This window comes from Suricata suricatta, chromosome 6 (genome assembly GCF_006229205.1).
Source record: "Suricata suricatta isolate VVHF042 chromosome 6, meerkat_22Aug2017_6uvM2_HiC, whole genome shotgun sequence".
Classification (NCBI taxonomy): domain Eukaryota; kingdom Metazoa; phylum Chordata; class Mammalia; order Carnivora; family Herpestidae; genus Suricata; species Suricata suricatta.
In genome coordinates, this window is record NC_043705.1 from 114,638,921 (window position 1) to 114,656,406 (window position 17,486).

General features: G+C 40.8%; 1 protein-coding gene across 3 annotated transcripts in view; it reads right to left on the reverse strand.

The window, feature by feature from the left end:
• The window catches only part of NNT (nicotinamide nucleotide transhydrogenase), a 93,497-nt gene that overhangs the window by 31,078 nt on the left and 44,933 nt on the right, over positions 1 to 17,486 (reverse strand). For all 3 annotated transcript variants that reach the window (XM_029940920.1, XM_029940919.1, XM_029940922.1), the window contains 10 exons: positions 15,260 to 15,393; positions 14,779 to 14,970; positions 14,104 to 14,257; positions 10,598 to 10,759; positions 9,227 to 9,337; positions 8,071 to 8,216; positions 6,664 to 6,859; positions 4,030 to 4,263; positions 2,802 to 2,962; positions 112 to 291 (listed from right to left, as the gene is read on the reverse strand). In XM_029940920.1, the coding sequence (XP_029796780.1) occupies positions 112 to 291; positions 2,802 to 2,962; positions 4,030 to 4,263; positions 6,664 to 6,859; positions 8,071 to 8,216; positions 9,227 to 9,337; positions 10,598 to 10,759; positions 14,104 to 14,257; positions 14,779 to 14,970; positions 15,260 to 15,393 (1,670 nt within the window). The remainder of the gene's footprint in view (positions 1 to 111; positions 292 to 2,801; positions 2,963 to 4,029; positions 4,264 to 6,663; positions 6,860 to 8,070; positions 8,217 to 9,226; positions 9,338 to 10,597; positions 10,760 to 14,103; positions 14,258 to 14,778; positions 14,971 to 15,259; positions 15,394 to 17,486) is intronic.

Below are 17,486 nucleotides of genomic sequence, written 5' to 3' on the forward strand. Positions count from 1 at the left end.
GAGATTTCTACATTAGAAAATAGGAATGGACATAGTTGTTTTTACTGCAGATAAGAGAAACACATCCTTGCGCGGAGAGCACCCTGTGCTTTTGCTGAACACGCGTCTTACCACACACATGATGTAGGACAGGATGGCGCCGGAAGAGCCGATGAGCGCGCCCACGATGGTCAGCAGGTTGTTGTTGAGCAGGAAGCCCTCCGCGCACAGTGCCCAGCCTGAGTAGCTGTTCAGCACGGTGATGACCACGGGCATGTCCGCACCCCCGATGGCAGCTGTCAAAGTCACACCCTATGATGAAAACCAAAGCAGCACTCAAAATTAATACAATAAAAATAAAACCTCAGACACTGGACATTCTGGTTCTTAACCATTCTGGTTTGCCAATTAATCTGCTTATCTTGAAGTTCTACTGCCAGGAACGACCAAGGGCCTTCTATCCCGTCAGCTCTCCCGCAGATGTAACGAACGTAACACTGGGCCACTTCCCTGTCCCGAAATATCCCTAATCCCTAAAAGGCAGTGATGAAAAGTAGGCAGAAACTAGAGAGGGGTGTGCACTTGGAAAAAAGTAACAGCACTGGGTGAATTTCCCAGTTTTTATGGTGTTAGCCTAGGGACAGGCACCTGCTGGTGCAAGAGAAAGACATGTAACTAAATTACAAGCCCACAGTCTTACTAGTTTAAAGATCCAAGGATAGGATTTAGGGTGACTGAGGCAGCTGGAAAGTCAGAAGGCAAGCTACAAAGGAGCAGGCTAAAGAGAGGGAGCCCCAAATTCTATGTATAAACTCAGCCCAAATCTCTGGCTGTCTCTTTATGCATCTCTTTATGCATTATGCATTTTTCCTGTTAAGGAGAAAGTAATAATAGATTTCAGCAACCCCTCCCCATCATAAGAAAGCCAGATTTGAAATCTCTCTACAAAAATAAATTTAAAAATAATGATCAATACTCTTTGGAAGAATACAACAGAATCCAAAGTCTGTCTAGTACAACCCCAAATCACTAAACACAGGATAGGAAAAACCACGATGGGGAAGAAGATCTTTGCTTTTTATTCCACATACTCCTACATTCTTCTTGGGGAGCCTGAGTGGCTCAGTCGGTTAAGTGTCCGACTTTGGCTCAGGTCATGATCTCATAGTCTGTTCACAGGCTACTTAATTAAGTCAAAAGCAATTAAAATAGTCCAAAAAATATTTGACTTTACTCACTCTCATAAAAGCATGAAGTAGCTCTTAAATATAAAATTCATCTCTTCTCAAAAATAGTAATTCTTAAAGTCTTCTATTCCTATGCTCTTGGTTTTATTTTGAGCCTACTTTTTTTTTTTTTTGCCTCTTCTGCTTTACTGGACAAATAGAAATATCAAAAACATTTTTTATTTGCTTACAATAAAACAAAAATCAGTGCTGTATAAGCTGGAAAAAAATTGTATTGTCAGTAGTCATAAGAAGAATTTTTTTAATGTCTTTATTTTTTATTTTGAGAGACAGGGAGTGAGTGGGGGAGGGCAGAGAGAGAGAGGGAGACACAGAATCTGAAGCAGGCTCCAGGCTCTGAGCTGTCAGCACAGAGCCTGACCCAGGGCTCGAACCCACAGACTATGAGATCATGACCTGAGCCAAAGTCGGATACTTAACCGACTGAGCCACTCAGGCTCCCCAAGAAGAATTTCAAGTTACTTTATAGATCTCTAAAGTTTCTCTGTCAAAATAAGTCCTCTTAGAAATACATTTTAAAAAGTATTATTTTAATACTGTAAATCTTGAATCAAGCAGCCAGTATGTGTCTGATAAGCAATTACTATATGGTTAATTTTGTGCTCAGCACTACACATTATTTTAAAAACTTAAAACATTAACCTTGTCCATGATGTTGACTCCAGACTGGAGAAACAAGGAATCAGTGAATAACAGCTGTTTGCAAAGATATCAGACACTGATATAATGAAATGCTACATTGTAGCATATAGACAACTAGAGAATACTGTATGTATCAATCTACTAAATATAAAAATCAGAGAGGAAGAGGAGGACCAAACCTACCCTGAAAGGCTTTGCTGAACTCCCCCACTGAACACAGAGGGTTTATTAACTGCATTTCATTTTATATACTGTAGTTAACTTGGTATCATAGTTTCCAGTAAATGTTAGCACAACTGATGAGCAGAGAGTACCTTCCACTTACTGCATAAAACCCAAAGCATTATTCTGTGGGCCCTGTCACAACAAGGCACCCAACGAATAGAATTCAAACACTTGGCTTTTCAAAATTCCAATTCACTGGGGAGCCTGGGTGGCTCAGTCAGTTAAGTGGCCGACTTTAGCTCTGGTCATGATCTCACAGTTCGTGGGTTTGAGCCCCTCATCAGGGTTTGTGCTGGCAGCTCAGAGCCTGGAGCCTGTTTGGGATTCTATCTCTCCCTATCTCTCTGCCCCTCCCCCACTTTTGCTCTGTCTCTCTCTGTCTCAAAAATAAATAAACCAAAAAAAATTTTTTAATTAAAATAAAATAAAATTCCTATTCACCAACACATTAATCCAATGAAAAGACCCCATAGCAATACATGTGTCACACAACAACGTTGGAAGACACCATTATGTGGAGAGAAAGGGTGATTTTCTTCTTATGCTTTTCTGTATTTTCCAAATTCTCAAACAGAACACGTAACATCATTTTAAAACATGCTTATTCCATCAAGGGTCCTGGAGAGACAGAAGTTTGATTAGACTGTAATCAAACAAGATATTCCTAGTTCCTCACTGAGTACATGCTTTCCATTTCTGACTTCTTACCATGACAGCAGAGAGAGCTGACACAGAGCCCAGACAGGTGATGCCGGTGGTAAAGCTAGGGTCCATCATGAATGGGATGATTCCACCCACGCTGGCAGCCAGCAGGCCCGCATTAAGTAAGTGCCTTCCAGGAAGCAGGAGAGGGGCAGACTTCAGAATACCTAGGGCCGGGAGCACATCAGTCAGAACCTAGCACATGTTTAAAAAAAAAAATCTCTCTCTCTCATGTGTCATTTAATCCTAAACTACCAAAATTTAATATCAGAATAAAAAAAGGACCTGAGACATAAAAGCAAATTAGGGCTCTTAGATGTAATAAATGTTAACACAAGTAGGAAAAGTATGGCTCAACTTAACTGTTCTTTACTTTGATCACACAACAATTTCTCTACTCTTTGTCACAGAATCTTAAAAAATTACTTTTTTCCCGTATGACCGACACAGAAGTTGTTAAGTGTGGTTTCATTTATTTAAAACTTCAAAACAGAGTGCTAGCATATTAGCATTTCTGACTCTATCAACTGAGCCCAAGGGAGCAGAGCCCTGGTCTGCTAGTTGTTTGTAAAAACAAAGCATGAGACAAGAACATTGTAGGCTTGAAGTTCTTTTGTGATTTTTAAGTTTCAAGGAAGTTTCCTATTTAATTTTAATTACTTGATTACTGAGAGGCAAGACCAGATTTTTATATCACAAGCTAGTTTCTATATAGACTCGCTTTTTCATGAAAACAGTGAAAACAGCCTATGTGAAATTTGGGGGGTTTTTTTTTCCACTTCTATTTTCCTGGCTGACTTCAGCAGTAGCAAAAGATGCCATGCTGGAGCTGTATCTGTTTTCAGAATAAGTACTATACAGTGATCATGCAAACTTATTCAACAAGCTTCTCTCTATTCTGGAAAATGTATAAAGTTCATTCTTGTGAACTCTACAGAGGCATCTCTAGGGTTAAGAAGGTGTTGTTTTGTTCACATATATTATGAAACATCACCCAGTCCCCTACACAAATTTTCACGCACTTGTTTCCTCTGCTGGCTGCCTCAGGAGATGTGGAAGGCTCAATAAAGGAAAGCAATCGTGATGTGGAGGAGGGGGTCTTTGATATATTTGAGTGCTTCTCGAATTCTTCACCTAACACGTTTGCCAGTTAAGCCATTTTCTAAAATTGAAATGGATCCCTAAACAACAGATATTTACCCTAAACAATATAGGTAAGTGCTGAATCCCTTACCCTGCAGTTTTCCGTAGGCAACAAGAGAGCCACTGAACGTGACCCCTCCGATATAAGTACCGAGGTAGGCCACGATCTTGGTGAGATTTGCCGCTGCATCCACAGCAAAATGTGGATATTCTACAATGTACTCAGCGATGCAAGTGAGCACCGCCGCCAAGCCCACTAAACTGTGGAAAGCAGCAACTAACTGAGGTAAATCGGAAATCTGGATGCGTTTGGCAATTGTCAGTCCTGTTGGGAAATGAAGGTCAAAGAGACATTAAAACTCAACGTACCTTCAAGAAGCAACTATAATAAAGACGACGCCTGAACATTATTCAGCCATTAAAAAAAGATATAAATCTTGCCATTTGTGACAATATTGATGAACCTTGAGGGTATCATGCTAAGTGAAATGAGTCAGACAGAAAAAAACCAATACCATCTGATCTCACTTGTATATGAAATCTAAACCAAAAATCAACCAAGCTCACAGATACAGAGAACAGATTGGTGGTTGCCAGAGGCAGGGGAGGGGGGATGGGCAAAATGGGTGACGCTTCCAGTCACAAAATAAGACGTGGGGATGTAATATATACTGCATGGTGACTATAATTAATAACATTGTGTTATCGCTTCTCAGCCTTTGGCTAAGATCAAGTGTAATAACATTGTGTTGCATATTTCAAAGTTGCTAAGAAAGTAGATCTTAAAAGTTCTCATTACAAGGGGCACCTGGATGACTCCGTTTTTTGGGCATCCAACTCCTGATTTTGGCTCAGGTCCCGATCCCAGGGTCATGGGATCAAGCCCCATGTCAGGCTCCGTGCTAGGCATAGAGCCTGATTAAGATTGCCTCTCTCCCTGCCCCCCAGCCCATCTCCCCTGCTCACACACTCTCTCTCTAAAATTAAAAAAACAGAGTTCTCAGCACAAGAAAAAAAGTTCTGCAACTACGTATGGCGACAGATGTTTACTGTACTTACTGTGATTATTTTGAATACATACAAATACTGACTCATTATTTTGTACATCTGAAACTAATATAACGTATGTCAATTATACCTCAATGTATTTAAAAAAGACCACACTTAAGGGTTTCCCATCATTGTCACTAATAAGTATTTATCTGCTTCCTCGTATGGGCTAAATATTCTCTCACAGGGACTATAAAGAAAGTGAGGACACTGGCTATGTAAATCCTTTCAAAAGAGCAGGCTTGCTCCACACATCTAACCAAGGTTCAATTCCAAAACCCCAAACACACAGCAGTAACACACACCTCCTCTCTCAACCTGCAAGCACTCCCCTGACTAATGCTTCTTCAGATTACTTAAGGTTCCAATTAAGCCCCTTACATCCCCCTACTGCAACAATAACTCGAGCTCTCTTCTCCAGAACCCAACGCTTGCTCCTGAGCACACAAGAAACAGCTGGAATTTGAAGACTTAGGTTTTCAGAAGAGGGGTGGGAACCGAACCGAGAGCAAAGGTAAAGACATGCAAATAGCTGGGTAGAGTAGATGTGCAACTGAGAAGACTCAGAATTCCTGCACTCCAGCTGGGGCTCTAGGCAGGTGACAGAGAAGGAGTGCGTCTCAGAATGCTTGCTAAGATCCTGTTTAAAAGTTTTTCTGCCATGAACCTACAACACATTTTCCTTCCAGCTCCTTTCCAGGGACTATTGAGAAAGGACACAAAGCATTCCTAAGATGTACAAAAGGAGGCTTAAATCTACTGTTATGCTGGTAACTATATAGCAAACAGCTCCTCAGGATAAAAACATGTGCCATCATCAATTTTCACTGATGTAAAGGTACGGAGCACACAATCTTCAAATAATAAAATATGTAATACTCTTTACTGCAAATTCCATTTAACAAATTGACTTTCACCAAATGTATTTGTTGACTTTTACTAACTCTTGTATCTGTCACCAACCTAGTGGTTGTAACTGATGAATGAGTGCAGTTCCCACGGGAATGTTGGCCGACATTTATCTCTGCATTAACAAACAAGACAAAACAGAAACAAGATGCATGTGAGAACCACACTCATTATCAACAATGTGAGCAGCAGCTTCACTGAATCAGATGACAGTTTTCAAATACTACAAGAATATTTGCTCAGCTTTTGTGATATTCACCACGTAATGGCTTATAGACACAGCACACTTTTGAATTTAAGCTGCATTATTATTTTCTCCAGCATTTTCTCAGGTCTGGACAATCAACAAAACAATAAATGAAACCCAGATTGTAGCATTTGTTGATTTCCACCATGTAAATGCAACCACTGTGGTCACTTTCTAACCACCAAGGTTATGTCATTAAATATGGAGTTGGGAAGAGATGGACAGAAGCCCACCTTTACACAGTATTCCTAAAAACAGATACAATAAACATGAGTAATCTCAAGAGCATAGAAAATAAGCTCCAAGAAATTAATTAGAAAGTTATAAGTAATATAATTACCTTTGTTTCTAATATAATGTATTTTATTTTGGTGAAGATTCATCATAGTTGGTATAATTCTCATTCAAATGCAAACATTTTAAAACATTTGACATCGAGTAAGCACATCAACTACATCAAAAGAGTGAGCCAAAAAATGGGCATGGGTTCATAAAGGAGGAAAGCCGCCACGTGCTTACCAATGGTACCGCCCAAAGCCATTGCTCCAGACATCTGAGCTAACAATTCCGGGGACGGTTTCAGGCCTCCGAGTGTGGCTGCCAGGCCTCCAGCCACCCCAATCATGCCCAAGGCATTGCCAAGACGAGCTGTTCCCTGGGTGGAAAGGCCGGCCAGGGCACCAACACAGCACAGACCTGAGCCCAGATACATGATCTTTGTAAACAAAAAGGAAGACAAGAGAAAAGAGAAGAGAAGAGAAGAGAAAGACTATTAAAACTTTCAGTCTATTAGCGTAGGGAGGACTTCTCTTGAGGAAACATGATTTCCTAAGAACAATTTTAAATTCGGATAATAGAGGGACCAATATGACTTCCTCTTTGAATATTTCAATATAGTTTCCTATCCATTAGGGACATTAACAAATTAAATACCTTAAATTATATTTGCAGTTTTACCATTTAGGTAAATTGGTTTCTTTTGGATTGGATAGCACGCACAAATGCACACAGAAGTGCCTAAATTTAAGCAGAATTATGGGGTCTAGACCTGACCAAATGCTGTAAAGCAGCCAACCCCTGACTGAAAACGCCAGAGACCACGCCCTATACTTTACTTATGTTATAAGTCCGCCCTGTGTGATTCACAGAAGTTGAAAGAGTCATCGTCCTCATTTTACAAGAGAAAACCAAAGCTTTAAAGAGGTTATTCTATAATTCTTCCAAACTCAAATGCTCAGAAAATAGCAAATTTGGAATTCACACACGGGTCTTCCTGATGTACCGCTCCAACTCTACTCAAAAAAGATTGTGTTCAATCAACAAGTAAGAAATGCTGGGGACAGCGGAAACCACGGAGACATGATTTTCCTGCTGTCAGAGCAGATGCAATCACATGCCAGTCATTGAAAAGTGATAAAAAAAAATACTGAGTTCAGAACAATATTGAGTCTCAATTATAATTGTATTGAGACATAGAACTTTCAAAGTTCAACTTGAGTATTTCTGCTTTTCTATATAACGTTTATTTTTATGCTGTCTTTTTAAAATAAATTGACATAACATCTCCTGCTTACAAGAGATGGTGCCCTGAATTTGCTGGGGGAGAAACGGAAAATTTTCTCACTACTACAATCCAGCCAGGTACATAAAGAGGATACTAATAACCTTCTTGACTCTTTTTATGTGTAGAAAAACTGAGGGACAAACAGGGAAACCCACGTTAGCACATTCAGTTAGCAGGCAAATCTGCTTCCAGAATCCAGGGTCCGGATCCTTAGGGGATAGGAATGCTCCTTTTGACCAAGATGTTTCTAGAGGTATTACTGTACTTTCTTGCAGAGCCTGAATTCTGGGAACAATAATATGAAACCTAGTTGGAAAGAATATACAGTAGCAAAAATAAAAATTGTCACCACAGCCTCTTACTTGTTCAATGTCGTAGCCGCTGTAGAGGGCTGCTAAATACCCTCCGACAAAGGTGCTGGCAGGCAGCAGGTACAGGTAGTTGTATTCTGGGGGGTCCGTGGGACGCTTGAACATGTCCAGCATTCTCTGAGTCACCAGAAAGCCACCTTGTCAAAGTCAATATAAAACAGAAAGAGGTATCTCATTGAGCCACATGATTTTTAAAGAGGTACAATTTTCCTATTTTAAGCACACCTTTATCACCTAAGGATAAATACAATATGAAGTAACATTTTAAAAGCTCAGAGTTAAAACTTAGGCTCTAACTCAATCCGTTACTCCAGAATATATGTGGGGAACCCTGTATTCAGAAAGAAAATCTGCAATCAGAGCGCAGCACCTACTATTTCTGCATGACTACAAGTAAACAGGCATTCAAACAGCTAGGGAATGCAAGAGAGAAAAGGCTAGTCATTTTTTCTAGTAAGTTATTCTGTTTGTTAAACCTATATTAAGTGATAAAGGGGGAAAAAATGCCATACCACTAGGCACCAGATTTCTTGGACATATTAACTAATTTTTAGCTACAAAACAGCATCAAATGAGTTTACACAAGGGATGGGCCAGGCTTTCAGTTTTCAGGAACACAGGCTAGGAGAAGGCCAAAGGCGAAAATTTTATCTCAAAATATACTCATTTAGAGATGTTACGGTGATAGCTACAAGTCAAGTGAATTCAAAACTACGCATTTCATAACTTTCCAGTTAACTTGTAGCAAGACAATCATTTTGTGTGTTTATTTGGGGATATGGATAAGAGGGTGCTCTTTAATCAAATGGTTTCTAAAAATTACAAATGGGCAAAATAATTCTTCTTCACAGAGAGCACTTATGGTCTGAGTGAAACCATTTTTAAAGGCACAATGAAGTTCTTGAAATCCGAATGTCTAAAACACTCCAAATGTCTATGTTGATTTACATTAGCATCTCCCATCTCCATTAAAAGCAGCACTGAGGGCAGGAGGCACACCTGGCTGACTCATTCAGAAGAGCATGGAACATGTGACTCTTGATCCTGGGGTCATGAGTTTGAGTCCTATGTTGGGTACAGAGATTGCTTAAATAAATCAATTTTTAAAATAGCATGGCGGGGTCTTTTATGACCACTGCCATCATACCTGCAATGTTGACTGAGGAAATAAACGTAGCAAGAGCGGCAAGGCCCTGAGAAGTGGTCGAAGGATACAAATGTCCTCCCATCAGTGCCAACCCACCAACTGCAGTCAACCCTAGGAAGAGAGAATCCAGATGGTGAATAGGCATAGCGACACGGCCAAACCCAATTCAGAGCTGCAGGATCTCCCATGCATAGACACAAAGAAGGTTCCCACACACCACTGTCACTCAAGTACTATTGTGGGCAAAGGGTTACAAATGTTTTTCCCCTTGCATGAAAATCTGGACTTCCTTGAACTTTCTAGCTCTGCTCCTCTGATAAAGATATAAATCAATAACATCAAAAAGGGATTGCTGGTAGATAAACTGCTTCTGAACTGGGAGGAACTTTGCATGAACTATAAATATATGATGGTGAAGCCATAACTTTGAACTTTCTGGAGTGTGGCGCCTCTTGGAATGAGACGTGTTTGGTGCAGAGGCCCCAGACGCTGGGCCTCCAGCACTGATATCAAGGCTGTGCACTGGCGCCACGAGGCTTCTAGGCCAGGGCAGGTCCCACACCCATCCAGTGTGGGTCTCGTTCCTTAGATCAGAACCATGACAGGGGGCCAAAGCAAGCAGCTTGTGGACAGCCATGTGGACCGCTACACGGACCTCCGTGAAGACTCACACCAAAAAGAAATGCCTGATGCTACCCTGGCTGGTCAGCTGGGTTTCCTGTTCCAAAGGCTTCACGGTGAACCTGGTGACAGGTATGGCTTGCTGCAGACTTGCTTAGCTGAGTATCTAGATGTATCTAAGCAGAGCCCTAAAGGATGTCACGACTATGATTCTGTGAAACAGCATTTCCAAATTATATCACAGGAATCCTTTCTTTAAAGGAAATTATAGGGGCGCCCGGGTGGCTCAGTTGGTTGAACGTCCGACTTCAGCTCAGGTCATGATCTCATGGTTCATGAGTTCAAGCCCCACGTAGGGCTCTGTACTGACAGCTTGTAGCCTGCTTCAGATTCTGTGTCTCCTCTCTCTCTGCCCCCCCCCATTCATACTCTGTAACTCCCTCTCTCAAAAATAAAAATAAGCATTAAAAAATTAAAAACAAATAAATAAAGGAAATTATAATTGAATGAAATAACAATGGTTCTGCACTGCTTGAAATGGGAGCGGCCCGAGGGCCCGACACACTGGCTCAGCGCCTCACTTCTGGCCCCACCCTTGCCCTGTGGGAGCCCAAATCACCACAACCACCGCCTCAGATGCCAAGCCATACCATTTGTAAACAAAGACTTTATAAACCTCATTGAAAGTGGTTGGGGAGTTGAACAAGCCCGTGAAAACCTAAGAGGAGGGAAAATAAGAGAGGCCCAAACCTGAGATTGCATTAGTCACAGACATCAGTGGCGAGTGGAGAGCAGGGGTCACTCCCCAGACAGTGTGGTAGCCCACAATGCCGGCCAGGCCAAAAGTGGTCACCATCTGGGAAAAGGCTAAATTGGGCGCCGCAATGCCCAAACCCAGAATCCCAGTGAGACCTACAGAAAGAGAAGAGTGTGAGCTGACATCCAATTATCTCAAGATTAAAAGCACACACACACACACACACACACACACACACACACACTCATGTGAAATAGTCAATGCTTTTAAATTCTGCACCCAATAATGAGATTTGCCAATAATGATATTTTTTAGACATTTCATGATGGGAGTGGGGGGCGGTTAAACGTATTATGAACAAACTCAACTTCCTGACTGCCACCTCCCAAAATAAAACAAGCCATAAAGATCTAGTAGGATTTATGAGTCACCTTAATAACATTTTCCCCATTGTCCTCTTCCCCCTTTTAACGTTCATTGACGATGCCACATGTGCTTATACAAGTGTTTTTGTTCCAGAATTACAGACCTCTACAGATCTACCAAGGCATTTGTACTTGGGCAAGACACAACCTTTACAAGTGAGGATTTTTTTGAAGCCAATTTCATGTCACTCCGTTTTGGCTAAAGAAGAGGGACTTTAAAAGAGTAGGAAGGATTTCATTCACTCCAGCACCTCCCCAAAACATATGGCTTCCACCCACCCGGGACAGAAGTTTTGCAATTGCTCCTGAATCTGGACCGGACTGCTGGCCAGGGCAGTCAGTTCCAGCCTCAACACCAAGTCAGCAAACAGGATTTTACAAAGAAAAGGGAAAAAAAATACAAATTAAATTAAGAATGCGCAGAATACAGTCAGCTCCGAACATACATCTTTAATTATTGCCTTTCCTAATAGCAAACATGTGGAGGGCTGTTCTGCAACAGAAGGAAGGGTTACCTAGTGGTCAGTAAAAACAACGCTAATGGGAGACCGGGGGGCTAAAATTCAATTTTCTTGAATAAGGTACTTTTTTTTTCCTTTATATGAACTACTTCTTTATAAGTGGCACAGCTAGAAAATCTAGAAACTGGCATTAATTTTACTCTAAATCATGTAATAAGACCGCAGTTTTAATTTATATTTCCCTAGCCACATGTAAAATTTCCAGGGTTCCAATGCATGGCCCGTTAATCATCTGGAGGGAGAGTTAGGCAGAATTGTTTTGTGTTCTAGCTAAACATCAGAGAAGCTGTATAGAGCTGTGGTGAATATGTTTTCATGGGGTGCCTGGGTGGCTCAGGCTAACTCATGAGTTCAGCTCAGGTCTCGATCTCACGGTTTGTGAGATGGAGCCCCACTTCAGGCTCTGCGCTGACAGGGGGAAAAGCCTGCTTGGGATTCTCTCTCTGCCCCTCCCCCACTCGCATGCACTCCCACTCCCTTGAGCTCTCTCTCTCTCAAAATAAGTAAATAAACTAAAAAAAAAAAAAAAAAAAAAAAAGACACTATGGTTTCATAAGCCAGACTACCTGATTCAAACTGTGGGTCTACTGCTCACTAGCTGTGTGATCTCAGACAAGTTACTTAACTTCTCTGGGCTACAGCATCCTCATCTATAAAATTATTAACCCTCTCTATTCTCAGCTGGAAAAATAAAATAATAAATAATACATGCACCTCACTGAGGTCTTGTAAGAAGCAAATAAGTTAAGGCCCATGAAGTGTTTAGTGCAATGCCTAGCACTCATCAAAGGTCTACATTAATCGAGAAGCACTAAAATATCTATCTTTTGTTGGGCATCTAAGATAGAAATCACATATCTGAAGTCTTTTTTAATCAACTATTTAATAAACTAATGTCTTTTCTATAACATATTTAATAATGTCAAATATGCTACTTCTACAGTCTTTGAGGCAGAGGAAAAAGAAGAGAAAAAAAAGAAAGAAAAAAGGGAAATCATATTCTTTGAAGAATACTATTCAAATAGATTCCCAACACACATGCAAAAGAAAAAGACTTGTTTTTACTATAAAGGAGGAAGTTTAAAGTAAAGAAAAACAGATATAAGGCCATCCTTTTACTCACTAGAATATGCTATGGCCATATCTATTAAAATGCAGTAAACCTTGACTTAACATAAGACAAACCTAGAAAAATAAACCATCATACATGGCTCACTCTATTTCCTTAAAAATCTCAATGAGAAATGGAAATGTATAATCTTTCCCAAAATCCTCTGCAGGTACAATGTAATAAGCTGGTTTCCTTTTTTTTTTTTAACAAGTAAGTGCAAGTCGGGACATGGCCCCGTCCATTCACTGTGTTCAGAACTAGAAGCTTTTCAGTCGTTTTGCTGAGACTTGCTCTTTATTCAAGGAGAGTTACACATTTCGCTTTCGAACATCTGGGCTCGCATGGGAATTTGGAGAATGCTGAGGCTACAAGAATTGTGTGCCTGGTGCTGGGCCTTAATTCTTTATAGTTTGCTTTTCTCTTTGCTTTGGCTCTAAGTAGATCTAAATATTTTAAATTCATTCTATGAGAGAAACCAATTTAAAACCAAATGCCCATATTTCAAACTCGAACATTTCATACCCAGAATGAGTATTTATCACTCTTTTACAGTGACTGTTGAATGTTTTCATAAAGATGAACTTGAAAAGCAAGGAATCTGTATTAAATTGAGGGGCGCCTGGGTGGCTCAGTCGGTTAAGCGTCCGACTTCGGCTCAGGTCACGATCTCACGGTTCATGGGTTCGAGCCGCGTGTCGGGCTCTGTGCTGACAGGTCAGAGCCTGGCGCCTGCTTTGGATTCTGCGTCTCCCTCTCTCTGACCCTCCCCCATTCATGCTCTGTTTCTCTCTGTCTCAATAATAAATAAACATAAAAATTAAAAAAAAGAATCTGTGTTACATTGTAAAGAAAGGAATGAAAATTTTACAAGACCAGTGCTCTAACCCCTGAGCTATGGAGCCAACAGCAGGAATGAAAATTTTAAAACTGAATGTTTTCACTAGGTGAATAACGAGGATGTTAGACAAACACTCAAGGGCTCTGTCTGGATCGTACTGTTCATTCTGCAAATATTTGGTTCCCTCGTCTCACCCAACGTGCAGATGACCACAGCTGATGTTTTAGAACCCACAAACACAGATAAATAAATAACCACCTTTACAGGTCCTTAACACCAACACAATCTGACACACATCACTACTCGATACATATGATGGGAGATAAAACTATGAACAGCTATATTTTAAATGTTTTCTATGAAAGAAAAGCATTAACAGCCTGCATATGCCCCCACACACATTCACACCAGTGTCTAGTGAGGCCCGTATAATGCCACAGAGGTGAGAAAATAACACGTTTATGAAAACTCGCTTCTAACAGGCCCACTTCCTAACAGAATCCAAAGGAGAACAACAGCATTTTGTTCGCTAAATTTTGACAATTAATGCATCTCTTATAAAATCCAAATAATTAGGACCCACCCCAAGGAACGGGGTCCTCACCTGCTGTATATGCAGACGCCGTGGTCATGGTCTTCCTCAAGGGGGTGACCGTAGCTGCTTTTTCAGCTTCCAGCTCAGCCACTGTCTTCGGTTTCACTGGTGCACCTTGAGGAATATTTTTTGGGGTGGGAGCGGGGAAAATCACTTCGCCATCCTAACAGAAATCAGAAAAACAATGTTAAAAGTCAATCCAGCATTTCAAAAACACAGAAGATAGCGACCAGGCTGGGGAAAAACAACTGTTCTTCTAAATATAATTTTTCTGGGGCTGACAGCTCAGAGCCTGGAGACCGCTTCAGATTCTGTGTCCTTCTCTCTGCCCCTCCCCCTGCTCGTGCTCTGTCTCGCTCAAAAATAAACAAACATTTAAAAGAATTAAATATAGTTTTTCTTCTAAGATTTTTTTTTAGAGAGAGAACACAAGCACATGTGTGAGCGAGGGAGGGGCAGAGGGAGGGAGGGAGAGACCCCACACGGGCTCCACAACCCGCGGGCAGCCCAACGCAGGGCTTGATCCCATATCCCTGGGACCACAACCTGAGCCGAAATCAAGAATCACAATCAGATGCCCAACTGCCTGAACCAGCCAGTGCCCCTAAAGACTTTACTTTAAGTAATTTCTGCACACAACACATACATTTGTAATGAAAATGCAGGAAGGAACGGGTCTCTTACCTTCATCACTACAGTTCCTCTAATGACGTGACCCATGGTACCAAAGTCAAAGTCATCTTTCACTTCAAAATAGAAGTTATCTTTGTCAGGGCTGATGGCCTTCAGGAGCTTGGTGATGTTGTTGGAGTAGAGGGTGCTGGCCTGAGTGGCCATTCGGCTGGGAAGGTCTGTGTACCCGATGTGGGTAACTCCCTACATGAACAAAAATATAGTCTGAAAGGTCTAATCCAGTCTGTTCACCTTCCTGCAAGGACGATTCTCAGTCAGAGCCAAGGCTAAGCTCTGAAATTACAGATCTTTATAAATATGTACACATCTCACAGAGTATATTTCAAAAAAGAGCTTTAAAGATGCCTATTTTTAATTTAAAAAATTTTCAGGCCTCAGTTTCTCTGAACATTGAGACGCATAACCATTCTCCTGCAAATCACTATGGTGAGCCATGGGACGCTGTCCAGAGAGAAAAAGTGGTTTCCTGTACCTTATGAACGTAAAGTTCTCCCGGCTTCGTGGTTTCAAAGTTTCCGCCAGCCTCAGCAGCTAAATCCACAACAACTGAACCTTCCTTCATTGACTCAATCATTTCTTTACTAAATAAAACTGGAGCTTTTTTACCTAATAAAATTGAAAGAAGACAGAACATTATTTATGCTTTTTTAAACTCTATTTTCTAATTATTACAGTAGTCACTGGAGGCTCAAAAATTTAACATCTGAAATTTTAATTCTTTCAAGAGACCCCAAAATCTCCCCACAGGTGGCACTGGTCATCCTCCTAAGGAAGAAATAATGGTTAGGATAGACTGCAAAGTCAATATGCAGGAGGGAGCCTGTGGCTTACTCAGCATGGAAATCTCAAAATGGCTCTTCCCCACTGATTTACATTCAACAACGCTCATAAAGACATAATCATTTGCCTGGGGTTTTTTTTAATGCATAATAATAAGCTATCAAGGAAACTGTGCACCCTAACTGGACAATCCATAAAGATCACAGAAGTCAAGGAGGGTACTCACCAGCAATTTATGAATTACAAAAGGGAGTATTTCCAAACATCTTAACAAACCTCACTAGATTTTCCAGCATGTTAAATTAATCTACCTTCATTAAACACAGGATAACTTCAAGGAGAGACAAGGAAATGCCGTGACATGAAAACAATAGGAAATCCCAACATAGGATTGGGAATGGGAATCACTCAAACGCTTTTATTTCTGCCCCCGCCCCCAACACTATTTGTTCTGCCGCTGTTGAGTCGAGCCCTGTACCTGGTGCTCAGAATATACTGGTAGATAAACAGAAAAGATCCCTGTTCTTCTGGAACACTCTAGCTATGAGATGGTTCACATTTTAAATTCATTCACTAATTCTTACATAGAAGATAAAGCACCAAAATAATGTATTAATGTTCAAAGGGGGTCCACACTGTCAGTATCCTACCATGTCCAAGTTTCACAAAATAAAAATACCTAAGCAAAAAGAGAAAGGAAATGAACTTGTGAGACCGGTAGTAGGAAAGTAGAGAGTTAATGGCCTAATTATCATTGTCTTCTCCTCTTTTAGTCAGTCTTCAACTCCGTGTTTACAGACTTTTAGTAAAAAGCACTATCCATTTTATAAATGGAAATTAATTTCAAGTGAAATTTGCATTATAATAATCCGGTTTTCAATCTCTTTGATTGGAATACATGTGGTTTTAAAAAAAAGAAAAATACAGATTTGTGGCACATGTGGGGAAAACAAAGTTGTAAAGATACAAATGGGTATTTATATAGTACTCCCGTCTTTCTCGAGGCCAACTTTATACTTCCAAGTTATAAAGTCCAAATTCTAAGCCTCCCATTACTGAAGGCCATCCTCCCTGGGTCCAATCACTCTTTCTCACATTCTCTCTCCATACCACCCCACTGGACCTTCTGCTCAAGCACACAGGGATAGCTGCCACACGGTTTGTTGTATAATCTTTTGTGTCTCCAAGAAAGAGCAAGAATAAGGAGATATTTTCCCCAAAGACAACACTCTGACGTCCTGGTGGTTTCATCATTTCTCAAAATTCTCTGGAAATAATATTCTCCCCAACAAAGGCTTGAATATTTAAACTTTACCCAAACGTAACAATTTGAGGACACAAACCACATATATCTGAGGACTCTCCCCTCCACCCCCCAAAAAATTGTGCTGCTCAGCTCTGCAGTGATTTAAAGCTACAGATCATACGGGTGCATCCATATAAACCGGCAAATTTAAAGCGCTCATGTGTGCTTTCTAGGTATTTATGATCATCCCCCTTCCTTTTCTCTAGTCCAGAGCCTCTCTTCCATTAAACCACCCTTTTCTGCACACCTTACCTGTACCCTCCAGTCTCAGGTTGAGGGGCCTTAAACGGCAGTTTGGGTCCAGGACCATGCCTTTTGGCTTCTAACTGTACTAACGGGTGGCCATCAACTTCACACATGTGATTTGGCATCTAAGTAATTCCCTCTACCTTAAAAATTCTGGATTCCTTCCTTCTTAAGGATCAGTTCCTGGACTGTAAACGTACTGACTTTACAAGACCTCAAGTGGCCAAAACCATTTAGGCTCCCTAGAAAATAACCAATATATTACCTATTTGTCTTTGATTTTACTTATATTCAACCTTCACAAAACAATTACGCAGTGGTTGATACAACTTTAATGCACACACACGCATGCATGCACACACACACA